This window comes from Stegodyphus dumicola, chromosome 5, assembly GCF_044657685.1.
Source record: "Stegodyphus dumicola isolate Sdum_Otavi_A_Nest chromosome 5, ASM4465768v1".
NCBI classification, from domain to species: Eukaryota; Metazoa; Arthropoda; class Arachnida; order Araneae; family Eresidae; genus Stegodyphus; species Stegodyphus dumicola.
The window spans coordinates 151,706,265-151,733,769 of record NC_140772.1 but is presented as its reverse complement, the minus strand read 5'-3'; the positions used below and the strand labels follow the sequence as shown (position 1 = coordinate 151,733,769).

At 32.5% G+C, this 27,505-nt stretch overlaps 1 protein-coding gene across 5 annotated transcripts in view; it reads right to left on the bottom strand.

The window, feature by feature from the left end:
* The window catches only part of LOC118200204 (uncharacterized), a 196,060-nt gene that overhangs the window by 41,844 nt on the left and 126,711 nt on the right, over nucleotides 1-27,505 (bottom strand). For 4 of the 5 annotated variants that reach the window (XM_085817221.1, XM_085817220.1, XM_085817223.1 and 1 more), the window contains 2 exons: nucleotides 9,799-10,043; nucleotides 8,698-8,818 (listed from right to left, as the gene is read on the bottom strand). In XM_085817221.1, the coding sequence (XP_085673347.1) occupies nucleotides 8,698-8,818; nucleotides 9,799-10,043 (366 nt within the window). Of the gene's footprint in view, nucleotides 1-8,697; nucleotides 8,819-8,883; nucleotides 9,123-9,798; nucleotides 10,044-27,505 lie in introns of those variants that run through there. The other variant, XM_085817224.1, reaches the window with a different exon arrangement.

The following is a 27,505-nucleotide window of genomic DNA, read 5'->3' as shown; positions in this document are numbered from 1 at the left end:
TGATTCGCGTTTTTGACATCATTCATTGCTCGCCATGGCTTATGGGTTAAGGGATTGAAGACGATGTGCATCTGAACCAGTCCTGAAAGCGAAACTGCTTCATATCCCCGTTTCTCCCTAATACAAATGGTAGATGTGCGAAAGAGCATTGCATGTGAACGGGGCTTTAGAGGAGGGAAAGGAGAAGTAAATAGGACTGCAATATGAGTGGTTGTTTACTGTTATACATGTATATCTCCACACCATTTATTTTTCATCCCACTTGATGTCATTCTTTTGCCTTAGGTCTTACAGTGTTGATTCCATTTCAGGTTTTCTGCAATTCTACTACTCAAGGACACAAATTATGTTAACTGCAGAGTATCATGCAAGTCACTATATTTAGTCTTTTCAGTTTACAAATCTTATTATAAAAATCTAATTATTGGGAAGCATTTTATAATGCAAGAACATATTATTGATATTTATTTAGCTTAAGTGCTCACAAAGCATTAAGGACTTACTTAAGTTGAAGTGATTAAAAACTTTTTCTCAAGTATTTTTAGTAATCTTAAATATTTGAAAACAATGTATAATTAAATTAAAAATATAAATACTGTTCTTAAAAATTGAGATAATTATAAAGTACTTTAAAAAAAGAAGCGATTTTGTAGAGTTATTCATTAGGTTTTATTGAAGCAGGAGTGAAGCAGTGAAAAATGTGAAATGCCCTCACCAGGACTTGAACCTGGACCTCTTGAATATGAGCCGAGTGTGCTGCCGGCATGCAGAAAGAAGGGAGAAAATGCCTTATATACTTCCTTTTTTAAAGGGTGACTGGGGATTAGGGGACCCAATCATCAGATCCTGGTGGTTAGATCATCATCCACCACCTTTTTGTTCAGGTACCACTGTAGAATCATTAGGTTGTTTTAAAGCAGGAGTACATGAAAAATGAGCAATGATGTCACAAAAACTCGAACCTGGATCTCTCAAATATTGCACTGGAATGTGCTACATTGCACCACGAAAGCAAGTAGAAAGGAAAGAGAGAATACCTTATAATTTAATAAAATTATAAGATGCCTGAAGACAGAATACCAACATAAGTATAATAAAAAGCAACCAAAAGTGAAGATCATGAATAGAAACAAACAAATAGATAAAGGGGGGGACTATCTGAATTCTCCAATTATATATATGTATACTGTGCATGCATACACACACATACATAAGTTAGTGGGCTTTCACTCCTTGCCATGATGGTAATGTCATCATCTAAATTAGGATTTGGTTTCTTTCCTTTCATTTTTAAGCAAAGGTATTTGAAGAATATAAAAACTACAATGCTGATATTTATGCATAAGCATGAAAGCAATACATAACAGACATTTTTGTTATGCTGTCCAAATGGTAGCTATTTTATTAACATCATGATATCATTCTGAAGTACTATAATATGCTAAGAATCTCTTTGGCATTGCTACAGTCCAATCTGTGTTCCTCCTTCATTTTATGGTATTTAAGTCAAATTTAAGCGTGTTCTTCTACATGGTAATTAAAAGTATATTTTTCTTACCTCTCACTGCAATGTACATTTTAGTTTGACTTTTACAGCAAGCAAACAAAAGACAACTGTGAATTCAGTTTACTTGCATTAAATATAATATAACATAGGCTATGTTTGTAGGCTATAATCGCAGAAGAGTTTTCACATATAGACACAGCATTTTCAGTCTAGAAACTTTCTAAACAGCACTCATTCATATTTACATATATTAAGACAATAAAAAAAACATAATACAGATAAATGCTGTCTCAAAACTTACACAAAATTGAAGCAAATAGGATATATATATATATATATATATATATATATATAAAAAAAAAAAAAAAAAAAAACTATAGTCAGACCTATATTTTTTACATTTGCAATGTTTTTTTAAAACTGGTTTTCTTTTTGCTACTCATTTTTGGTTTTGAATATATAATGTTTACGCATTATATGATCTTCCAGATATAAACCAATTATAACAATAAATATTATTTTGTGTACAGACATTACTTGCAATTAATACTATTTTTTAGTGACTTACAACTTATATGCACACATTTGCCTATTTATCTATACATGTGTATATCTCATAATGCATTACATATATATTCGCAAATGAATTTCTGTTTAGTATGTCTTAAAAAATTGCTTGCATAAAAGGTTAGATAATAATACAGTGATATAAATGAGCTATAATTTGTTTGGGACAATTAGCTACTCTCTATTAAATAGAAGAAAATGATAGAACAGGATTTGACCAAGTGATGACAGAAGCAGTATTTGGAAGCTCTACTACTATGACAGATGTTAACCGCTTGCATGATTATCCCGAGTTATCTCGGGTTCGTATTTATTGCAGTTAATTATTATCCCGAGAAAACTCGGGCGAAGCAGAATTTGTTAGTACAATTTCTTTTATCACGGTTTTATTCGGTCTGGAGGAAATGAAAGGAAATGTGCAGCTTTGATTGGCAATTTGCCAAATTTTGTTGTTTGCACGATTCTTTTGGAGGGACTGGCCACGTGTTTCCCTATTGTATAGTATACATTGGCTTGCGGATTAGTAATGTATAAAGAAGGATGCATGCGTTGAAAAAAAATAAAATAATGGCGATGATTTTTCAGATAGTGATTATGAAGAAGTGGAAAAAAAAAAAAAAAATCAAATCCAACGAGACAGTGTACTCTGTGCTCCCGTGAAAGAGATTCCAGCGGTAAGAAAAGAGACCAGATACCAGTGTAGAATGTCAGGTATCACTCTGTGTTGTCCCTTGTTTCAAAAACTATCATACAAAGATTAATATTTCACTTTTTTCCGTTTGCCCGAGATAACTCGGGATAGTAAACTGATATTAAAAATAAATACCTTCAAAAAATTAAAAATTCAACTTAAAACCTTCAAAAATTTTGATTTGTTTCATTTTGTTGTATTTAATAATAAAATTTTAAAAATGTGATGATTTTTTGCAATTTTTTTCAAAAAAAATTTGTAAGGGAAGCGGTTAATGCTGCTCAAATTTGATTTTTATAAATATCTTGTAAGGTTTTATCCTAAGTTTTTTAATAGTTATCTTTAGTTAAAGCTACTTTCCTGTGACTCCTAATTTCAGCTTACAATTTCTTACCAGAATGTGTTTCTAGAATTGTGTTTAATGCAAATGAGTAAGAGTGGTATTAAAGTTGAAGTTCCACTGACTTCATGAGGGAGACAGAGTTTCTGCCTAGCGCGCAATCATCTTTTGGCTACATTTCTCTCTAGGCAATTACTATGCTTGGCCGTATTTCAGGTCCTTTGATAGATGTGCCAGCTTATTTGATATTTAGGGACAAACTACTTAGAATTTTTGCTAGCCTTAGCTTACTTTGAGTTCAAGCTTAAGAGGAGGCTTTGCTATACACTCTGAGAAAAGAGCTGACTATTTAATTCTTATTTGGAATAATAAAGGGAAATTAACCATTCTTGAGTTTAACGTCTCTGTTCCTGAACTCAAGCAATTATTCTCTTATCTGTTCAAGAGGTTCCTACACATTTAGCTGTTAGATAAAAGAGTGGAACCCTACAATCTAACTAAATCACTACCATAGTTAGTATTTTGATCTCAGGTATTATGGATCTCAGGTAGTATTTTGATTAATCACCTAAAATTTTATTATAGCCATATTTTGGTATTTATTGTAAAAAGAATTTCTTTAAAATTCACTCTATTTATTTACCATAGCGACACTATGGCGCTAGATTCACTTAACAGTATTATATTATATGTATTTCATTCACATTATAACTCAGAATGCACAAAATTTATATCATTTAAAGAATTATCTAATTGTCGCCACATGTTCTATTCAAATACTATATTAAAGCTAGAACGATGTATAAAAGAAATTAAGCAAACAAACAAACAAAAAAAAAAAAAAAAAAAAAAAAAAAAAAAAACAGTTTTTCACAGACAATTGAGCATTTCTCATTCAATTAATTCAGTTCTCACTTCGCGAGAAGGCGAAAATACATAAAAACTCAAAATATCTGTATTAAAAATTATGAAGTAAATCTTAAACACTTATTTCCTCAAAATTCCAGAAAGGATTAAGCATGATTTAAATAATAAATGAAGGCGTTATCTTTGTTGTTACGAAGCTAAGTTTCTCTAGATAGGCAACAAATCCGCTACTCAGCTGTTTCAAATGTAAACAAGCAATGGCCGCCATCAAAAAATTTATTAGGCTTAGCGGCACTTAAACAACTTTAAAATTGTTGATAATTCTAAAAATATTGCATACAGATTTACTAAAGGCATAAAAACCTTAACCAGAAGATAAGAACAACATAATTCAATCATTTTTAAAGCAAAAAATGTACAATTTACAAACATATAAGAGTAAAGAAACTGAGATTACTGAGCAGGGTAACAGAGTGGATATATATATATATATATATATATTTATATATGTTTGGTGCTACCGACTGAAACCAAAATACGAGGCACACATCTACATGTTATAGCAATCCTATATACAAAATTTCAACGTTCTGAGGCTACTCGTTTTTGAGTTATGCTAGATACGTACGTAAGTTCGTATAGACGCCACGAAAAATTCTCTTCAGAATTAATTTTAAAGCAGTTTTATAATTTTTTTGGTGGAAACGAGTCTTTTATTCTGTCCATATGTACAGATATCATGCAAAAACATCATTAAATTGCATTTGATAGTGGTCAAAATGGATATTTTCGTTGAAATATACTGCCTGAAACTTTTCGCAATTACAATACTTCCTTTTTACTTTGTACAAGGAAGTAAAAAGAAAATGAAATATCTGATTTATTGGAATTTTTAAAAATAGTAATTCAGTTTTGTGAACGAAACAAGCACTTAAGTAGAGAATTTAACTCAAGTACTTCAGTTGCATGACTGAAAACAAAATTTTAATTATTTACAAAAATCTATTCAAAGATATAGAAGATTTAATAAAAACAAAGCTGATTATAGCAAGGAAAATAAACTAATTTTGAGCATTCCTATTACTTTTGCATTTGTTGTTGATGTGAAAAATATATATTTTATACCAAACCTAAAAAACGATCACGATTCTGTTTCTTGTCCCTGATCAAAGGAACAGCGAAAACTATGCCTTAGAAAATATGACATGTGCTATTCCTGTCTTTTTAAAGGACATGTATATGAACAAAGTAAAATCAAACTATGTCTATGAAATTTGCAAAAGCAGTATGCATAACAAACTGTTCTACGATGAATCCATCATTTCTTCTTTCTCCCTAGAGTCTGGACACAGCAGCATTGTGACTATGCAAAAAGTTTTCACATGGCGAACACGCATGAATGAAAATACTTGCAAAATACTATTTGAAACCTGCTCAGCAGTTTTAATGGACAGTTCTCAAAATAAAGAGATTAATATTTTGTTAGATTATAGATCACAGTGATGCTTTTGGAAAGGCTAATTAGCTATACAAATGAAATTTCCCATCATTAGACAAGAAAAATCTAATCATTTATACTTTCAGTTCTAGAGTGCTAATATAGAAAATGTATGAAACAGTACAGTTTACTCTTTGCAATTCAAGTGATTCAGAAAAGATAATTAGAATTCAAGCGCTTTTCACTGACTTTATTTCTAGATCATAGTTTTGAAGTACTGCACAGTAAACTAATGCAGGTGTTTAAGAAAAGAACATTCAGCTGTCAAATGTAAATAAATCACTAGAAAACAAACTGTCTCTCCTTGTTGGAGCACAAATTTTGGGATATTTATTCAGGAGAAAAGGAACAATTGAACAAATCTCTGTTTGAAAAGGTTGTTCAAAGTCGAATCCCCCCAATCAGATTTAATTTCTAAGCAGAATGTTTCTATTATGAAAACTAAATGCTGCACCAAATAAAATAAAAAAATAACACAATTTTGGGAGTTAAATTCAATGGGGATAAATGATACACACAGAAGCAGTTCCAAATTTAATGAGTAATTTATTTCTCAATTTGATAGTAATTTAAAATTTGAAAATGAAATGTATACAATTAAACAATTCTGGGAAGAAAAACAAGGAAATATGATAGATTACTTCACAATAGCAATATGAAGATTTCATACCTTGAGTGCAAAAATGAAAGAAATTGATTGGGTGTAATGAATATAAGAACATTCTTAAGGAGCAATTCAAAATGAATTGTAAGAATTTTATATGTAAATATATTTTAATCGCCAAAGAGGGCATAAATCTTTCCTGATCTATACTTCTTGTTCTTGGATCTGGCAGCGCCAGTTGAATGCATGTTAGATTTGAATAAACTTGGAAGTTTTGAAACCTGATTCGTAATGTTCATTTAGCTTGGTGATTTGAATTAGTGTTTCTTAAACCAGGATAACTTGAATTATCCTGATGATTCCCTCTGATGTCAGGGAAACTAATGTATGCCCTTTGAAGTTGTTAGGAATAATAAGAAACATAAAAGAAGATATATTTAAATTAGATATGAAACCCCTTTTGGACATGATCGATGATTTGAAGAATTCAAAATGTAGCGTACTTCAAATGGCATCGAAGGTATTTCATCCTGTGGGAACTGCTTCACCTTTTCACTGTTGTAATAAGATTTTTAATTCAAGAAATATGGGAAAATAGATTAGGATGGGGCGATAAAGTATCAACTGCATTGGAGAAAAAATGGGAAAATTGGTGCTCTCAGATTCACCTTTTGATGAATTTGATAACTAGAAGAAAATTTTCCCTTTCTGCTGAAGCTAGTGAAAAAATGAGAATCGCATATATTTTTCCAACACTTGTCATAAAGCTTTCAGAGCAGTTGCACATTTTCCTTACATGTTAAGCGATAATTGTATATACAAGAGTTTCATAACTTCAAAATCTAGAACAGCACCTCTTAAGAGATTGACATTACTAGGGTTTGAACTAATGGAAGCTGTTATTGCATCTAGAATTTTACAATACTTGAAAACAAAATTTCAATTTTTCAGTTTTTAACGTATATGTGTGGTGTGATTTCTTAATTGCTCTTCACTAGATCAGAGGGAATGCTTTAAAATGGAAAACTTTTGTTTCAAATCTAGTACCTAAAATCCAGTACAAAATTCATCCTGCGAACTGGTATCACTGTAAAGGGAAAGATAATCCCACAGATTAGATACTTCGAGGAGTGATCATTGAAAAGTCCAGTTCAGCTGCAAGGCCCGAACAGCTTTGCGAGATGAAAAAAGAGTGGGTAAAGGGCTTTAAATACGAAATTACCCTAATATTTTTCCAGAAATGTCTTGCAAAAGAAGAATTAAATTGGATTAAATATCATCTTTTGTACACTAAATTAAATCGAATGTGAAATCTTTACTGAATTTAAATTAGTAAGAAAATTATACCGTGTTACTAATAGGGTGCTCTGATTCACATACAACACTAGAAATAAAACTAAATGATGTCAAGAACTAAGTGCTGAAGAACATGATGGTGCTGAAATGATTTGGACAAAAACTGTTCAGAGTGAAATTTTTGCTCAAAAGTTATCCTGTTTAAGACAAGGCAAAACAATTTCAAAAAACTTCATCAATTTTAGAATTTAATTCTTTTCTTGAGGAGGATGGGATTATGCATATTGGTGAAAGATTTCAGAATTCAGAACTTACCTCCTAAAACATCTGATTATTATGACTGCAAAAATCCTTTCTTTTTAGTGCGGAATGCAGACAGCAAAATATTTCCTGATGGAATTGTGAAACTTATGATAGAAATATGCAAAAGATGCTGGATAATGAAATGAAGACAAACTGTTAAGCATATCCTAACAAAATATATTCTGTGCAAGCAATTAAATTCCTCTCCTACTATACAAATTAAGTGCACAGTATATAGAATGGGACCAAAAAGTTCATTTGTTATATCCAGAGATTTGACTGTAATACAATGCATATGGTAAGTAGCACATTTTCCATTTACAGTACAATGTTAACACTTTTTAAAAATTATTCTGTATTTAAATCAGAAAATGTACTTTTAATTTTCACACACTATTAAATGAAATTGAAAACTAAAACATTCTTAAAGTTACACTATACATCACATCACTACTTTTTTTAAAATCTCTAGCATTCCTACCAGAAATTTTAGATAACCAAACAAATGTAATTTTCCTTTTAAAGAAATGTATGTAAAGAACATTGTAACAAAAGTTTTGCTAACTTAAGGAAACAATCTATTCTTTAATTTCTACATATAGCTTTTTATACAGAATACAACTTTTGTGGCAATAGTTAGCTATGGAAAGACAGGCATTAATTTATAACTAATTGAACTGTTTAGTAAACTTTATTTTTCAATAAAGAGACTACTGGATATTGCTTGCACTCCAGAAATACATTTTTCAGAAATACTTTATTTGTTTTTAGCATTTTGCTGTTCCTGCAAATTGTTTTATTTATGTTATTTCATCACTTATTTAGAAACACACATTTAAGCATAAAAGCTGATTTGTTCAAAATTTGGAGAAATTTACATGTATCCAAGTGATGGAAATAAGATTTAATTTTTCTATCCACCCAATATACTTAATTTCTCTCTTCCCCCACCACAAAAAGCTATTTCAACTGTTAGCACAAAACATTTTGAATACCAGACATATGTTATTAAAATGCAAGTAACCTCTGTTTTTTCAGACATTATGGCTGGCATATCTTGTACTTGCTTTTCCAGTATCTTGCATTTATCTTCAGATTCTTGTAGGTTTTGCTGTAACTCCTCTAAGACACTATGTTGTACATCTCTACAATGTGAAATTAAAATTTATCATTTGGGTAATAATTTGATGAAAACTATACAGAAAAGTGCTATTTATAGAAAAGAAAAATTTTTTACAGTTATTTTTTGCAACACAAGTATATATTTACTACAAGAAATAAAATTTCACAAACTATCTCAAATGCTATTTTTTATTTAAATTTTAGCATGTAGTTTCAACTGTGACATCTATGTAGAACTATCTGCATTAACAAAGCTCCTTCAGGGATGACTAGAAAACTCTCTTGTAACCAAGCCATTCCAAGAGGAACTGAATCTCAGATCTGAAACTATCAATATTTATGAATTAACTAATAGTTAAATCTAAGAATCCTTGATTTTTGACTCAAATACACAAATACTTTTAAAATGCATACAACTAACAGAATTTTTTAATCAAACTTTATGAATAAATGAGTTTCATGAAATTTTATTAAATAAGATAATATAAATCTATAATACTTTGAAATAATGTTCAACAATGTGAAAAACTTTTTCTTACGTATTGTTAGTGAACAATGTTTAATAGTATCTTTACATGCATATTTTCTGTTTGATAATAGCATGTTCAAATGTCTTGTAGTGATCTAAAACTATATCATAATTCATGTGAAAATCCAAACAACATATTAAAAAAAATTGATAGCTTTTAAATATTTTTAATGTATATCATATTTAGAAGCATATTCAATCTTTCTACAGCACTTCAATAATGAAAATATTTTCTTGAAAAACATCTTTCATTAAAATGTTTTATAAGTAGTAGTGAAAACTTAAAAACCACTGTCATTTTCTTCTCTCTTAATTTTTCAACTTGGGAGCTAGTAAGTATACACATACATTTATATATATCTATAAGTTCAAAAGTTATGAATGTTAAAATCATTTTCACTACTGATTTGCAACAAAGAAAGTATTTTTTTTAATATTAACATATATGAAATATTTAAATATTTGTAAACTTACAATTCATTTTTTAATTCATGGGCTGCCTGCAACTCAGCTTCTGAAACATCTAATTTTTGTTGGAGTTCTTGTTTATGCTGCGCAAACTGTGTTTGCATTCTATTAACTTCTGCTTGCAAAGTTTCTAATTTTGTTTCTCGGTCCTTAACAATTGCCTCCTGTTGAACTTTTTCTTCAAGAAGATTATCTCTAACTTGCTCTAGATTTTTTTTTGCATCTCTAGCTTGAAGTTCTTGCTTGGCAATCTAAAATATTTCATGTGATCAATTATACCTTTAAATACAATAAAATAACAGTGCAGTAGATGCTGCTACCTTAGATATCATACATTTCAGTGTATAATCAGTATTAATGTCAAAAAAGCAAACAAACAACAACAACAACAAAAATAATATGTTGTTAAAATTGTACTTGGAAGAGATGACAATATCCCATATTGAGCTAAGTTGAATATAAAACAGCTTCATACAAGATGACCACAATTTTTTAAGATATTTTACAAGAAAGAAAAAAATAGTCTCACTAATACCAGCTTGTCATTCTGATGGCTCCGAAGAAGAGAGGTAATTAAATTGTGTAATATTTTACCTTAAAAAATTCAATAAATATTTTAATTAAAAATTAAATTATAGGTGAAAAATTATCTTTAATAATTTATATTTTATCTTTAATAAGTTTAATAATTTATGAAACCATAATGAAAAGAAATAAAAATGCCAATCAAATATAATAAAAAACTATTTCACAAACCATTTACATCACAGTACCTTCAATACGATTTCTTGAACAAGGAGGATCTTTTGTAACATTTGGATGAAATTTGACACCATATTCTGAAAAATGTCTGTTACAATAACAAAGATTTCATGTTTAACTGAAATTTTCAACTCTTCCAAAACCCATAGGTTGCTCTGATATGCTTTTTTTCTGGTTTTCAGATATCTTCATAAAAAGAAAATGATCCAAACTGAGATCTGGCAAACATGCAGGCCAATCTATTCTGTTTGCCAGTGCTTTGGATAATCCTAACTAAGGAAATGGAACGAACTGGATGCATTCCATAGCAACAATAATATTAAAAAAAAATCAAAACACAAAACATGGATTTTCTGTAAACATGAACAATCACATCTTGCATAAGAAAATTTCCATTTTGTACTCATTAGATGCAAAAGAAATTAGACCTTACTGGTCCCAAAAATACCAAATTACTATAGGTATTTTGGGGGCCATTCCATATAAATATTTCTTGTATTTGTAATATTCAGTAATCTACTAATAATTAACTAATTTGTTGAAAAAAATAACTTTTTATAGCTAGAAACAGGAAAACTTAAATGGATTTACTTTTATTTCTTTAAATCAGTGATAGCCAATTGCAGACAGCTGGCCCGCATGCAATCAATTAGGCCCTATTCTATTAATCCATGACTAGATCCACAAAATTTATTATTATTGACCACAGATTTCCAAACTTGTGGATGAAAATAACACTACAAACTAACTCTGATAAACTCATTCTTTTCTTTAGTAAGGCAGAATGTAGTCCTTTTTTCGTGTGATTAGGTTAATGGAATTTATTATTAGTATTATTTTGATCTAAAAGCTGTTAAGTTTTAAAAAACCTTTTTACAGTCATTTACTACCCAAATTAAAAAATATCAAAATCTATAATTAAAATAAACAAATATATTATTACATATTTTCAAAAAATAAATGGCAAGTAACTTTCATTATTTTTTTACAATTAACCATAAGAAAAGAAAATTAAAACTCAGTCCAAAATTACCTCTACATGCACAAAAATATTGATTTTTCTGGAAAAATTAATGAAAGAAATGAATTAATTTTTGGCATGATACTATGCATCAGAAAAATACATGAAAAATCTTATGTGTGTTGCAAGACTTTGGAGCATCTGTAGGCCGTCAAAGATTTCTATCAAATACATGCAGAAAAGTACACCACTCTGACCACTTGACCTTACTACTGCTCATACTATCTCTCTCACCCAGAACTAAATATTCCCTAATGCAGGTGGGAATATTTTATGCTTGTGGCTTCCTTGGAGCTCATTTAAAACTAGACGCAAATTGAATTTTGATTCCTCACATACAAGAGGAACACAAGGTCTTGTTGCAGATACCAGGCCTTATGCTCACTTGCCCAATTCAGATAAGCTCTCTCTGTTGGGAGCATGGAGGTAGGAACTAAAAAGTAGAGGCCCTAAACGGTTTTCTCCATACACTGCTTTGCAGCACTGGTGATCCCTTCATGGTGACCAAACCATTGAGTGAGTAACCATTAAGATCAATCATTTTGACACGATCAGATGTAAATATTTTGTAATTACATTGTAAATATACATATAAATGTATATATTTTCTTTTTCTACAATATTTCAGAGTCCTAAGTATGTGAAAAGAATACATTTTTAAACAACATTTCATTCTGAATGGAATTAAATTCTATACTTTTCACAAAACAGTTTGCTTAGAACAATTTAATTTGAATGAAATATTTCCACAAGTTTTCGTTAATTACATTAGAAAAAAAATTTAAGGTAATTCGATTTTATTCGGTTAAAGATTATAGAAATTAAGATCAAAGTTTGTTGTATTATTAATATTAAAGTCACACTGGAGAAATGGTGCAGCACCAGGGCACCTGGGTCAGGGACCCTACCTCTTGTCGAACAAGTAAGTCATTTTGAATCATGTCAGCAAGTAACTAACATAAGATAATAACAAGCTATGTATATTTCAAGATTTTTTTTAATATTATATTTTTTATCGAGTTTTTATCATATTTCATAATTTTAAGAACAATCTTAAAAGGAATACAGTAAATGGTGAATCTAAGAGATGAAAGTATGCGAAGATCAGAAAAAATCAGTAGACCTAAAATGTCATCTGGAAAAGCTGAGAAGGGGGAATGAGCTGGTTAAAAGGAATAAAGTAAACGGTGAATCTAAGAGACGAAAGTATGCGAAGATCAGAAAAAATCAGTAGACCTAAAAGGCCATCTGGAAAAGCTGAGAAGGGGGGGGGAAGAGCTGGTTTTAACCTAATTCAAAAATATTCATAACATATATACAAGTAATAGGCATATAGTATGAATTTCCTGGTGCACTTAAAAATAAAATTTAGCAAACAGAACCTTAATTAGTGACACAATTTAAGTACATCACAACATAACACATTAATTATCGATTAGTCGATATGAATACTAAGTATGGCCATAACCTGTTTACTTTTATTTAGATCATTTACTTCATAATCGTAAATCCTTATAACGGGGTTGTTGATGTTAACAAGATTCACATACAAATTCTGGGACAGACGGCAGTAAAAATACCTCAGTTGCTCTATACCTAATTCTTCATGTAACTTTTGATTTCGAACATACCAAGGTGAGTTGGTGATCTGTCTTAAAACACACTTTTGTGCCTGTTGCAATTTTTTCCGATATGATTTTCATGAACACGCTCAAAACGGGCAGGCATAGAATAATATGGGACATAATATGGTTTTATAAATAAGCAATTTGTTGTCTATTGAAAGGACACTGTTTTTGAGAAATTAAGGGATGAAGTGTGATTTTACTAACCTGAAACTTTCTAAGGATAGATGTTGAGTTTGGGTACCATGAAAGAGTTTCACTGAGAATCAGCCCAAGATAAAGGACTTCCTTGGCCCATGGGATGACTTCTTCATAAAGTTGCAAGTTTTGACTGAATTTATTCTTCTTGGTAAATATGATTGCTTGAGTCTTGTCCACATTAACTTTGATTTTGCATCTTGTCAGCCAAGTCTCGAGTAGGTTTATGTAGTCTTGTAATCATTGTATTGCTGCGCTAACAAATGCACTTTGTGAGAGGATCGCAGTTTCGTCAGCATACACTGTGAGTGGGAATGTCATTCACATAAATATTAAATAAGGTAGGCCCAAGTAGACTCCCCTGGGGAACACCTGCAAGGATTGCCCTACATGTCGAAAGTGTATTTGAGATGGGAACGACAAAGTGTCCACAGGTTAGGTAGGATTTAACAATGTTTGTGATGTAACCCGGGAAGTCCAGGTTGTGTAGTTTGTAGAAGAGTGTGCCTTGATCATCCTGTTGCTTATGGAGTTGTAGCCAGAGCTCTTGTTGTTCTTCAGCTTTCTAATGTAGGCACAGACTTCCGACAGCATGACTAGGATCGTGTTATGTGTGGGTGGGCTTGACATATAATTGTTGTGAAAGTCAGCAATTAGTTGTTCTGTAGTGGGATCATGAATGATGTTAGTGGGGAACTGAAATTCCAGATGCTGTGGTAAAAGTTCTGCTTTCTCTTTCTCTGTAATGGATCCTTTGAGGGCCTTGAAGGGGCAGAATGTTGTTGTTGCATTTTTTATACTTTTTGACCACTTTCATCAGAGTTATCATTTTTAAAGAGAGGCTGCCAGTGAAGTTGAGAATAATAATTAGTGTGAGACTCGACTGTGTCACACACCCTATTGAAAATAGTTTTGTCCTGCCTGGATCTGGTTTTCTGAAACTCCCTCTTGGAAGAATTGTTTTTTGATGAGCTGGCAAAGTTCTTTGGATCTGACAGGTTTAGGTTGTTTCACATCTCTCTGAGAAATTTTGCCGATGCCTATAAAATTTCTCAGAGAGTTTACCTGTGAAGTAGCTGTACTTCACAGGTAAACTCCTCGATTAAGCTATCAATGTCATTACCTGAATGTATTGTTGGGATAGTGTATCGAATGTTGTTTAGAGCTTTGGCAAAAGTTTGCCAGTCAGTTTTAAAGGTTCTTTTGACTGGTGTAGTATAACTACTGATATTCAGGACCAAATGGACTGGATTGTGGTTGCAGGATAATTCACCCAACACAAGCATCCAGCGGAACACTGATGTTTCTGAGGTGGAAACTGGAAGTATAATAAAAGACGGTACACTACTGGATCCACTGGAAGTCTAAAGGGCTGTTCCTGCTGGGGTTTATCTGAGCTAACAGACAAAGCTGAAGTAGCTGACTCATCTCCAAAACCAGTTTTTCCCCTTAGAATGGCAAGTTGAAAAATCTGAACTACAAGCGTAGCAGAGCTAGTCGACACATGCAACTGACTCCGTTAGCTCAGATAAACCCCAGTGGATCCAGTAGTATACCGTGTTGGAGTATTTGGAGTTGCTATGTACAACGAGGCCGTGTGGGCTAAATTAAAGATTACATTGCCAGTAGTGCAGGGTTGCCACTCAAACACAAGAATGAAATTCCCTGACTTTTCCAGGTTTGTTTCAAGAAAATTCAAAGATATCTGCATACAGGGTTCGTACACATTTCCTTACATGAAAATTAAGGACTTTTAAAGGACCATCAAAGAAAAAATTAAGGACCTATCAGCAAACAAAAAAACAAATAGAATAAAGCAATTATCCATACAACCGACTTCATGCTTGTAATTTCACTTTAAGAAACCAACAAAAGTATGTATTATGCACTATTATTAAATTCAATTTAATACTTACCATAAAACAATTTTGAAAATTAAACTAACTCCCTACAAGTTATGAAGTAGATAACATTAAATTAGGAACATAATTTCTTGAAAAACATGTATAAGTGTATTTTACACTAATAACAGTCACTATTTTAGAGATTTACATGATTATTATTTAACTTATTTGATATTTATTTAAACACAGTCAACTACTATTATAATCACAATGTAAGAATATTTTGCAGATTAAAATAACTGATTTGTAAACATAAAATTTAGTTCCTTGGTTTTTTGAAGGATACTAGAATAATAAACTGTACAATAAAAGAAACAAAACATTTGTGCTTTTTTTAAATCTGAAATCTTTTCAGCTATTTTAACATCTAATTTATTTAGGTCTATTTCCTTTTCTTTAACTATTCTTCTAAGTTCATTTGCTTTGATAAACAAATCAATGTTCCCGCTGGTCTCAGCTTCATCTGCTAAAGCATCTACTTCTTCATTAATATCTTTAATGTCCCTTTGAAGAAATTTTTTCTTCTGCTTCATATAATCAATTTCTTCCTCAATAATATTTCTTTTTCTCTTTGAATTTTCAGATTTAGTTAAAGATTTTTGTTCTTCTAAATACTGCATATATTTAGACCTTGAAGAAGCTGCTCCTGATCTCATTTCTTTATTAATTTTGATATTAAGAACACCTCCAGAAAATTTTATGTAATCAAATAAAAATGAAAAATGTATGATGAGTCACTTAAATTTTCAATTTCAATTGCTTTATTTACAGAGAAGCCCCTTTCCACAGAGGCCTGTCCATGTTACAAGATAAGAATCATTTTCACTATTTTCCATACTTTTGAATAGTGAAAATCATGAAAATAAGAAGTGAGAAATGTGTCAAGAGAAAGATTTTGAGGATCAAAAGTAGAAAATTCATGTAAATTTGTCTTAACTACTTTGTCTAGAAACTCTCTAAACTGCAGCAGAATTTCATCAATATCATCTTGTAAAACACGTTTATTCCGCATTAATACTGTTAGAACTATTTTCATTTAGTTCTGGGTTTTCTCTGGACTTTTAACCATCGATTGCGGGTCTATACAAGATGTATTTCGAATAAGAGAATAATTTATTGGACATTTAGACATTAAGTGTTGTACCATTGTTAAGACACATTGTTGACCTTCTTGTTTCAATGCAAAACTTTCAACTTGTGAAATGTCCTTCTTGCGGCATTTATCATTCATTAATTGCTCAGCAATGAATCCCAAATAAACTTTACTTTTATCATTATAACAATTTGGATCATTAAATTTATAAAGATTTTCTGCTTTAGTTATTTTTGAATATTCTAGTTTCAAAATTTTAAAGTGCTGAAGGCAATCATTTACAAGTTTTAAGATATTTCAGCAAAAAAGGGAATAAGTAGTTTATCACTTTGATAATATTCAAGGAAAGGCAATAATATTTTCGACAGAGAGAGAGAAAAAAAAAAAAATAATAATTTTATAAGAAATGTTTTATCTTTAGTTGCCTCCAAAATATTTGTGAAGGATTTTGATGAATTTTTTTAAACTTTCCCATTTCAACTTTTTTAATGTACAGTCGCAAGTCATCCCATATTTCAATGGCTCTTTCAATTGCTGGGACATTTTGCAACCATCGGTAAAAGCAGAACTTCACGGGTAGCTTTTTTAAGCCAGATATACTTAAAAAATCTTCACGTCCAGTTTACTGCATCCATCAATATTTGTAAGAGTTTTGACAAGTCTAGTTTTTCAACACATTCATAAAATTTGGATAAAATAATTTGACTTGTTGCATGCCCTATAAATGCAGAAGTAAGGTACTGAATTCTGATCTTATTTTCTTGATGCCAGTACCTCACATGAATATCTAGTTGCTTCTTTTGATTTGTCAGATTAAGACTCTCATCAAATAATAATGTAAAAAACTCAGCATTTTTACAATGCTTTAGTAACAAAGTTTTAAAATAAGGGCCAAGACCAAAATAACAGATATAAGCACATTTTCAGGTTTGCCACTCAAACAGGAGAATGAAATTCCCTGACTTTTCCAGGTTTTCCAGGTGTGTTTCAAGAAAATTCCAGTCTATCCGCGTAATGTACGTTGGCTGTGCTAAGAGGTAAATTAATTATGGTATTACTTGTATTGTGTAGCAAATTCATTTAATTATTCAATAAATCCCAGAGGACATTTATTCTTAATTATTCTTGGTATACTTTGTTTGATAATTTTGTTTAGTTTTCCACTTAAGAAACTTAATAAAATTTAAGATATATATATTGGATAACAAATGTATGTTTTATTTAATTATTACTCATGATCATCACCAGTTTAACACGAGGCTAATCCGGTCCTTATAAATCACAACGCAATGCTAAATAGTTAAGTTAGATTTTAGGTAAATTTAATTTGCATGAGGTATGTTCTTAAAAGGCACCTTAACACTTGAAAACACAAATATAATTATAATAGTTGTTGTTTTCTCCACTGAAGATTGAGATTAAAATCTTCCCAATCTGGAATAAAATAAGGCTTTTTTGCAGACATTCTGCAGCTAAACGAAAGAAAGAAATCTATTTTAATAAATCGAGGTATTTTATATTTATTTTGCAGCATACATAAGGAAAAAATATGTGCATTAAATTTCGTGATGGTATGTCATCATACTGCTATAATTAATTTCAGGATTATGCCAGAGAAAATTTCCTGAAATTTGGAAATATTATTTACTAATGATAAATAAATTTAGAGGGTAGAAGCAACATTAAATTATATGAATAACATAAAAATAATTACTTAAAAATTGAATTTGAATAATCAACGATATTTTAGGGAATATAGTTATATTACATGGCTAGCCTAGATGACTGATTACTATTTTTTTATTTTACTGCAAAGTGGCAAGGTATTTATTAAAAAGAAAAAAAAAAAAGGTTTAAAAAGATTTTGCGGTAAAATTCTAGTATACGGTAAGGCTTTGGCACGATTTTGAAAATTGTCGCCAAGACCAAAATGACCCGTTTACTGCGCATCAAGATGTCGCCAAATCCCATTATTATCTAACCAAAGAACGTCTATGTAAAGAAGAAAAGGTTCCATACAAGTAAAATGCTATTACGCCGCTAAAATGCGGAGGGAAAATTTGCCAAGGGATTTGGCGACGGAACCTGGCGGCCAGAATTTCCCTCTCCGCGATGTGTACAGGAAATTGAGAAACACGTGTTAAGAAGAAACGCTTTTTGACAAAAAGAAAACTACGAAAAATAATTTTTAAATTATTGCGAAAAAATCCAAGAAGAAAAGTTTTACCAAAGGACGTTTCTTCTTGGATTTTTCGCAATAATTTTAAAAACGGATTTTCGTAGTTTTTTTTCCCCCTGAAAATAACTAATCCATGAATTAATTTACTTGCGCCAAAAAATATTTTCTTTTCCTTTAGTTTAACCACTTGCGCTAAGACTAAACTTCACGGTTGCGGTGCCGTGTGCTACAATATAACAAGCCGTAAAGTGTCTCATTTACGCCGCTCCGCATCTGCGAGTGCAATCCAGAGCTGTAACTCGAGAAATAAACAATCTCGTTGTTAGGCGTCGTGTGCACCACGTTATTTTCATTTTTGCGATAAATGCTTATCGACGTGGTGCTCACGTCGCTCGCGGTTTGAGACAAAAGCATCTTGACGTGCGTGGCACGTCTTTTTAAGCGCAAGTGGTTAAAGAAATTTTAAACGATATTCATTTTATGAACTCTTGATAACGTGACCTTCGAACTTCGACACCGGTTTCGAGCTTTGGCAACAGATATATCAGACATGCACAGCTGTTTTCCCTCTATGATGGAACGAAGCCACAGCCACGTCTGTTGCAGAGAGGTTTTCCTTCTTTACAATACATATTCTTTGATTCTAACCTCCATGGTACCGTATACTAGGATTAAACCCATTTTGTTTTATACGAGAACAGGTACTTTCTTTAGTTCATGCATTGCACATGCGATTCTCGAGAATATTGGAAACCAAAAGTTGCTTTGCCTTTCTAAAAGACAATCAAATTGGAGCTGCGAAAATTGGCTCTATGCCAGCTACCCGAATGACACTCACGTGATACATAATTCGCCAAAAAAGTTACCTCTTCCGACGTCGGCGCAAAAATCGCTTTTTTTGGCGGGATCGTTGTATGAACTTCCCTGACTTTTCCAGATTTTGACAAAAATACTTAAATTCCCTGACTTTTCCCTGAATATTTTGGTCAATTTTCGAATTCCCTGACTTTTCCCGGTTCTCCAGGTTTTCCAGATAGCGTTGCAACCCTGATTTCTTTTCACCACATGAAAACTGTTTTGCAATGGAACTATCCGGGAACATTTTAGTGAATAACGGCCCAATATCATCGCACGATTTAAAAGAATAGTGGCTTTTGATGCACTTAAAAGCCCACAATAATTCTGCATATGTAACTTCAGATTTGAAAAGAAAAGAATTGATTTTATTATTTTCTACACTTATTGATGTTGAATTAGCAGTTACATCTTTTCCTGAAGTAGATGCTTCTTCTAACTTGACAAAATTCATGACATAATAAGAAATCTATATATATATAATAAGAAATGTATACTGAAAATATACATTTTTTACTATATATATATATACATATACAGTACAAAGTCCGAGATCCGGACATCCAATACCTGGAATGATCTAAAATCCGGACCTCAAAGCCACCACCAACCAATTTTTAAGGGCTTTTTTGGAGGGAAGGGGTATGCTTTACGCATGCGCATTAGATTTTTTTCCTCATCATAAAAAAACATGTCGGAAATCCCGATTCTTAATCTCAGTTTGGCGCTAAATAAAATATCTCATTATTGAAGAAATAATTATTTTAGCATAAATTTGTGTGATTAGTAACTTGATTCCATAGCTGCGTATCTGCTTGGCATAATCTCAAAACGAAACATTTGTTAATTTTACGCCAACTAATATTTTATATTCTTGATGCCGAAATCGCGAATCATTATTTATTGTATTTTGCTTTCATCACCGCATGTTTATCAACGGATGACAACTTGAGTAATGACTCATGCAGTTACGCCAAATAACAGAGTATTATCCAATTACAGATTTAAGTTTAATGCTCTAAAATGTTGACAAGGGGAGATTTAACAGAAATTTCTTTCCTTATGCTAAAAATAGATTTTGTTAATGATACTCATAGGACAAACGATTATATTTAGTGCAATTTGAATTAAGAATAACTGATTTGTTATTCACATAAAGCCAGAACCAGCGCCAGAGCTAGCATGGCCGCACCAGGCGGCAGAATTTAGGGAAAAACAAAAGTTTTTCATTGCGATGACAATGCCCCAATCATCAATCAATTAACGGAGGGCGAAATCAGTAGTATGGTTCTAAATCCAGAAAATACAGCTACCGATACTGAAGAAAGTAACAGAGAGGTCGCTAAACGAGAAAAAATTTTGATTGACAAGTTATTCGGAATTCTCGACACAGCAATTACAGGACTTGAACAATGGAACTTAATAACTGAACAAGAAATTATACGTCTATAGTATTAGTCTAAAGTATTAGCAAAGAAAACAAATCAAACAACTCACATTGAAAGAAATGTTTAATAAAGTAAACATATAAATATTAAGCTCTTTTCTTTTGTAAATTTTGATACCCTTTAAATCATAAATGCTTCATTATTTCATAAATCACGATTTCATATTTTCAATTTTATAATTTCTACGTGCCATCTTAGTAGATTTAAAATGATCTAATATCCGGAAAAATCTCAAATCTGGGATCGCCGAAGTCCAGACCTCAATACGAAATGTATATTTTCAGTTAAACTTCTACCCAATAACTTTAGTAATTCATGAAAGTTAATTTTGCGTCTAGTTAATTCAGGAAAATTAGTTTCAATTAGTTGTTTTCAGCTTTGAAAATTTTTAATTAGTTGTTTTCAACTAATAATTGTATCGCCATTAGCAAAAATAATGCATTACTATCAACAGCATAGGATTAAACCAAATACTTAATTGTTTATTGAAGCTTCAAAACGTATTTCCGAACTTCACTTTTTCTCGGCTAGCGTTACCGAATTTGCCCTTGGCGACCTAAAATCGAAATGGAGCCAACAGATTTCCCGCGAAATCGATAACAGACCATCTGCAGAAATAAACTCATAATCCCGATATCCCAGACATATAGTATGTGCAAAAGAGAATAAACTCCGTAGAAGGTGATAAAAAACTAATTTATGGCTTAATTGAAACAAACACAGAAACTAAGCTAAGCAAAACCGTGTAAAAACAAATTCAAATGATAAAACAAAACTTAATTTTCATGAGAATTTTCAGCGCTGACTCTCCCATTCTAGAAATTTCAATTTGTTTCAGACAAATACCACATTTAGCTTTATAAGGATTGTCATCCATCAATATCCAGTCTTTGTAGTCAGCTTGATGAAGCCGCAGTTTATTGAAAATGCACTTTCCAGGCATCTCGTTCCTATTGGCGTCGGAAGGGTTGTGACCTTCCAGGTTGGGACTTAGACTTAGACTCTATAATTGACCGAGCTATTGCGAAGAGCAATGTTGCCGGTTCCAAAATTAAAGCCCAAGGGCACTTGACATAAATAAATCCGGACGTGGAGAAAATCTCAGATGAGAAAACGGAGATAAGGGGAAGAAGAGAAGTACCAAAAGGAGCAAGACAATCCAATCGGACAAGTTCGCAAAAGGTGACGAGCGATCATAGCTTTCAAGGAGGACTCAAGACAATGGAAATCAATGACAACAATACGAGAAGATACACTACAGCAATAGTTCCAACGACAAATTCAAATATAATTAAACAACATCAATCAGTAGTGCTAAATACAACACAATACAAAACAACTATACAACACAATTTAAATACAATTATACAACGAAGAAACAGAAGAACTTCAATCAGAATCAGATGCATTGGAAGTGTAAATAGCTAACAATTGAGGATCTAAGTGAAAAAGTTGTCGTCTCCTCCCATGAAGGTGTGGGCTGCAAGTGGTCTGACGCTTCTATCTTCGAAGAGAATTTCATAATTAAAAACTTGGGAGTAATTAACAAAGTCACATTGCACAGCTTTGTTGAAGAATTTTTCATTAGATCTTCTGATGTAATCTGGAATCGTCTCAAGTTTTAAGTCTCTGTGTAAAAGTTTATTGCGGATAAGATAGGGAGAGTCAGTAATAATGCGCAGAAATTTGTTTTGCACTACCTGTAATTGATGCAGTTGAGTTTGAGTGACCGTGTTCCAAGCAGGAGCAGCATAACAAAGTATCGGTCGAATGCAAGTGGTATATATATGCTTTTTGGTACGCAAGCTAAGATTTGAATATTTTCCAATGACCGGGAGAAATCTGCATATTATGCTCATGGCTTTGCTCTTGACACTATTAATGTGATTAGACCATGTGAGCCTTTGGTTCAAAATAATTCCTAAGTATTTGGCCTTTGTGACCAGAGGAACAGCTTCCTGAAAAAGGTATAGGTCTTTAAAAGTAATGTTTTTCTTAGTTTTGCTAAGAATTAAAAGTTGTGACTTGCTAGCATTGATTTTTACTCGCCAATTTGTGCACCAGTCTTCTACGGCATAGAGGTAATTTTGCATTTTGTCTATTGCATGATTAGCTTGAATGGATTTAATTGCAATCGCCGTATCGTCGGCATAACATGCTAACAGAGAGTAATTGTCCAAACCAGGGTGAGGAAAATCTGATATGTAGAAAAGATATAGTACTGGACCGAGAATACTTCCTTGTGGGACGCTGGATCTTATAGGTCTTGAATTGGATTTTTCATTTCCTTGAGCGACGAAGAAAGTGCGGTTTTGCAAAAAGGAGAAGATCAGAAGAATGAACTCTCTAGGAAGTCCCAAGTTGATAAGCTTGAAGACGAGCCCCTCATGCCAGACGCGGTCAAAGGCTTTTGCCACGTCCAGCATAAGGAGCGCAACACTTTGCTTGTTATGGAATGCAGATCCCACAAATTCTACAATTCTTACTAGTTGTCGAGTAGTACTGAGGTTTTTTCTGAATCCGTACTGATCATTAGGTAGCAGGTGAAGAAAAGGTTCCAATCTAGTGAGAATAAGTCTTTCATAAATTTTACCAAGGCTGGATAACAAACTGATAGGACGATAGCCATCAGGCTTGGTCACATCTTTACCCGGTTTGGGAAGAAGAAAGATCTTGGCTTGCTTCCAAGGATCAGGGAAATAGTTGAGAGCAAGACAAGCGTTGAGAATACTAGCGAATTTACTGATAAGTTTTCTAGGTAAGTTACGAAGCATTTTATTTGTAATTTGATCACTTCCAGGAGCTTTTTTGATGTTGAGATATTTAATAATATTAGTAATTTCCATAGGAGAAGTAAGCCTTGGGATATTATGAGCCGAAGAAGAATGAAGCCAGGAATACACATAGTTTTCGAGAACATCTTTAAAGGTCTGATTCATAGGCTCCATATTAGGAGTAAACTGCTTTTCCAGGTATTCAGCGAAAATATCGACTTTATCTTTAAGTGAGTAGGCAATTTTAGTATCCGTATGAATAGGTCTATTATTAATACTACCTCTTTTAAGATTTTGAAGATACTTCCACAGAGAACCATCATTAATATTAAGTTTAGATATAAAATCTTCTCTTGTTTCCTTTTTAAAATCAGTGATAAGTTTCTTGATTCTTCTATTAAAAATATTGATTTCTCTTTTAAGGGCAGGGTCCCAGTTACGGTGCCAAAGCTTCAGCAATCGGTTTCTTTCTTTGATAATGTCTCTGATACTGCGAGGAAGTCGAATATTATTGTTAGTTAATTGAATGGTAACTGTAGCATCTCTGAAAGCTTTCAGTATACTGTCAGTGAAGATATGAATGGCAAGATCGATATCCTGTTTGGTAGAAAGTGAAGTGAAAATACGAGGATGTTTGATTAAGATATTGTGAAAAGTAATCCAGTCAGTATTATTTCTTGTAATAGGAGGGTCTTCTTTAGAAACACCAAGAGAAGCAATGACAGGTACATGATCAGATGTAAGTTCTGCCTTGACTTCCAAGGAAATAGGGATAGAAGTATTTGTAAGGATAATATCCAAGATGTCCGAGAGATTTGGAGAGGCAGGACGATAAGTGGCTTCAGAAGGTACATGTAATGCGACAGGATGATTGCAGATAAAATTATGCATAATACGTCCATTGGTGTTAGAACGACGACATCCCCATTCAAGGTGCTTAGCATTCATGTCTCCGGCAATAATAACTTGCTGATCTTTAGGAAGTAAGTTTTTTAACATATTTTCAGAAAGTCGGTTTCGTGGTGGATTATAAATAGCCGTAAAATGGATGGTACCAAATTGTGGGAGTATAACAGCAACAGTCACACTTTCGAATCCAGAAGCAGAGTTTGTCGAGACAAGACAGGATTGCAGAGAGTTTTTAACAAAAATTGCAGCTCCTCCTCTTCTTTGTGAAAGTCTATCACCTCTGTAGGTGCGATAATTAGCAATATACAGTCTATCGGCAGGAACAACATGCGTTTCAGAGATCATGCCAATATCTATGTTATATTCTATAAAAAAGTCCGAAAGTTCATCAATTTTGTTAACAATGCCAGCAGCATTCCAATAGCAAAGTTTAAGCGAATCTGACTTATTGAATATGCTGGTCAGAATTAGTTTCATCTGATACTGTATTAGTGGCATTTTGACGGATGTTTTGCGCAAGGAGTTGTATTCCTGAGTTTACAGGTTGGGATTGCTCTAATTTTGGCAAATATTTTCAGAATCCCCCCCTTTTTTTTTCTCGAGCACCTTCATCATCACTTTCGCCTCTTAAAGAACTCCCGGCTTCACGCTTTCGTCACAATCTGCCTAAATTTATGGATAACACCTGTTTCGAAAGATTGGGTGAATAGCCAATCAGACACCGATACTTTCGTTCGGGTAGGTAATTGTTTTTTTTTTTTTTTTTTTATCGTTTGCAACGCAAATCAGCCAACAGATTGGTTAAGAGCCTGTAATTTTATTTCCATATTCATGAGAAATCGCAATTCACAATTAGAATGGCAATCATTAGAAATGATAAGAAATGTCGATACTTTCGTTCGGGTAGCTAATTGTTTTTTTTTATCGTTTGCAACGCAAATCCGCCAACAGATTGGTTAAAAGCCTGTAATTTTAATTCCATATTCATGAGAAATCGCAATTCACACTTAGAATGGCAATCATTAGAAATGATAAGAAATGTCAAATGAGCAAAATTAAGGACCGTTTATTCATTTTGGCCAAAATTAAAGACTTTTAAGGACCGTACGAACCCTGTGCATAGTGCATATTGGCTTTGCTGAGCACAAATTAATTATGGTACCACTTGAAAACACAAAAATTTGCCAGTTACATATGACTTTATATAATATATATCCCCAATTAGAAGTTGTTTCCCCCTCTGAGGACTGAGATTAGAATCTGCCCAATCGAGATTGTAAAATGTCTTTACTGCAGACATTTTTCAGCTAAAGGAAGAAAGAAATCTATTTAATGATGTTTTTATTTATTTAGCAGCATATATAAGTAAAAAATTGTGCACTAAATTTCGTGATGGTACATCATATTACTGCTAGAATTAGTTTCACAAGTATGCCAGAGAAAATTTCCTGAACTTTGAAAGTATTACTAACTAATAATAAATAAATTCAGAAGGAAGAACTTACATATGAATAACATTGATATAAAGTTCACTACGTAAGGATAAAAAACTGAATGACAAAAATCGATGGTATTTTGGTGAATATATACAGTAAATAGTTAGCCCAGATGATTGATTATTATTTTTATTTATTTATTTTACTGCAAAATGACAAATAAGGCATTTAAGAAAGAAGAAAAAGGTTAAAAAGATTTTGTTTCATATGAGAATGGGGAGAATTTACTTTCGTTCAACTTGCACTGCACATACGAATATCTGGATTTTCGAGGTTACTGGAAACCAAAGATGCTGGTAACTTGCTTTGTCTTTCTAAAAGACAATCTGATTGGCTCTGAGAAAACCGGCTCCACGTCAGCTGTCCGAATGACATTCACATGATACATGGCTCCCCAAGAAAGAGATCACTTCCGACACTGGCGCAGAAATTGCTTTTTTGGGGATTTCAGGATGAAATTCCCTGACTTTTCCATATTTTGACTAAAATATTTAAATTCCCTGATTTTTCCCCGACTTTTTAGCCAATTTTCAAATTCCCTGACTTTTCCCGGTTTTACAGGTTTTCCAGGTAACCCTGATAGCGTTACAGTTACAGCAGAGTTACAGCAGTTCCATTGCGCGGTTCTAGCGTTCAGATCTCTATCTATAATTATATGTCTGCCAAATGTGAGTAATGTGTTGAGATCAGCCTCAACAACTGTATGGAGCTTTGATGGTGGTATATAAATAGAGACAAAAGTGTATGTTGTGCCTGTCTTTATTGTGATGGAAATAACTGTGACCTTAATGGGTAAAAGCTGTAGGATTGTTATTTGATAATGAGGAATGCAGCATTTAACAAGGAGGGCAGTACCTCCTCCTCTCCTTCTGTCAGCAGTTATGGCTCTATTGAATCGATATAACAAAGCCTCGGAACAGTGCTTTACACATAGTGCGGAGTTGGCCCCTCCTTCCTTCCTTACCTCCATGGGTGGGAGATCAGTGAAACTCATACCATTGGTTTTCTGGCAGAAAGCCTTTATCATAATTAAACCTTAGGTGCATAAATTGGAACAGAAATATGTCAATGTAGATTACACAGATTTTAAAGCTGGTACATAGATTGCATGACAAGAAGTTCCACTGGTAACTGCAAACTCTCCAAGATGAGTTTAAGATGGTTCAGCAGTTATTGACAGATAATGATTTTGAAAAGCAACTGCTTTTATGATTTCATAATTATAAAAGTTTTATAATTGTTTCTCTTTAAATTATTTTCAGTGGACAGAAACAGCCTATCTTTAATCATTAAACCATTTTGCCACTTCTTAAATTGCCTGACTTGTTTCTAAATATGAACAGTTCTCCACTTCAAAGATTCCCATACAGTATTTTAAAGTTATAAAGAAATATTTTGACCTAAAATTAGAAATGAAAATAAGAATTATAGAAATCTGCCAAGAGAAAG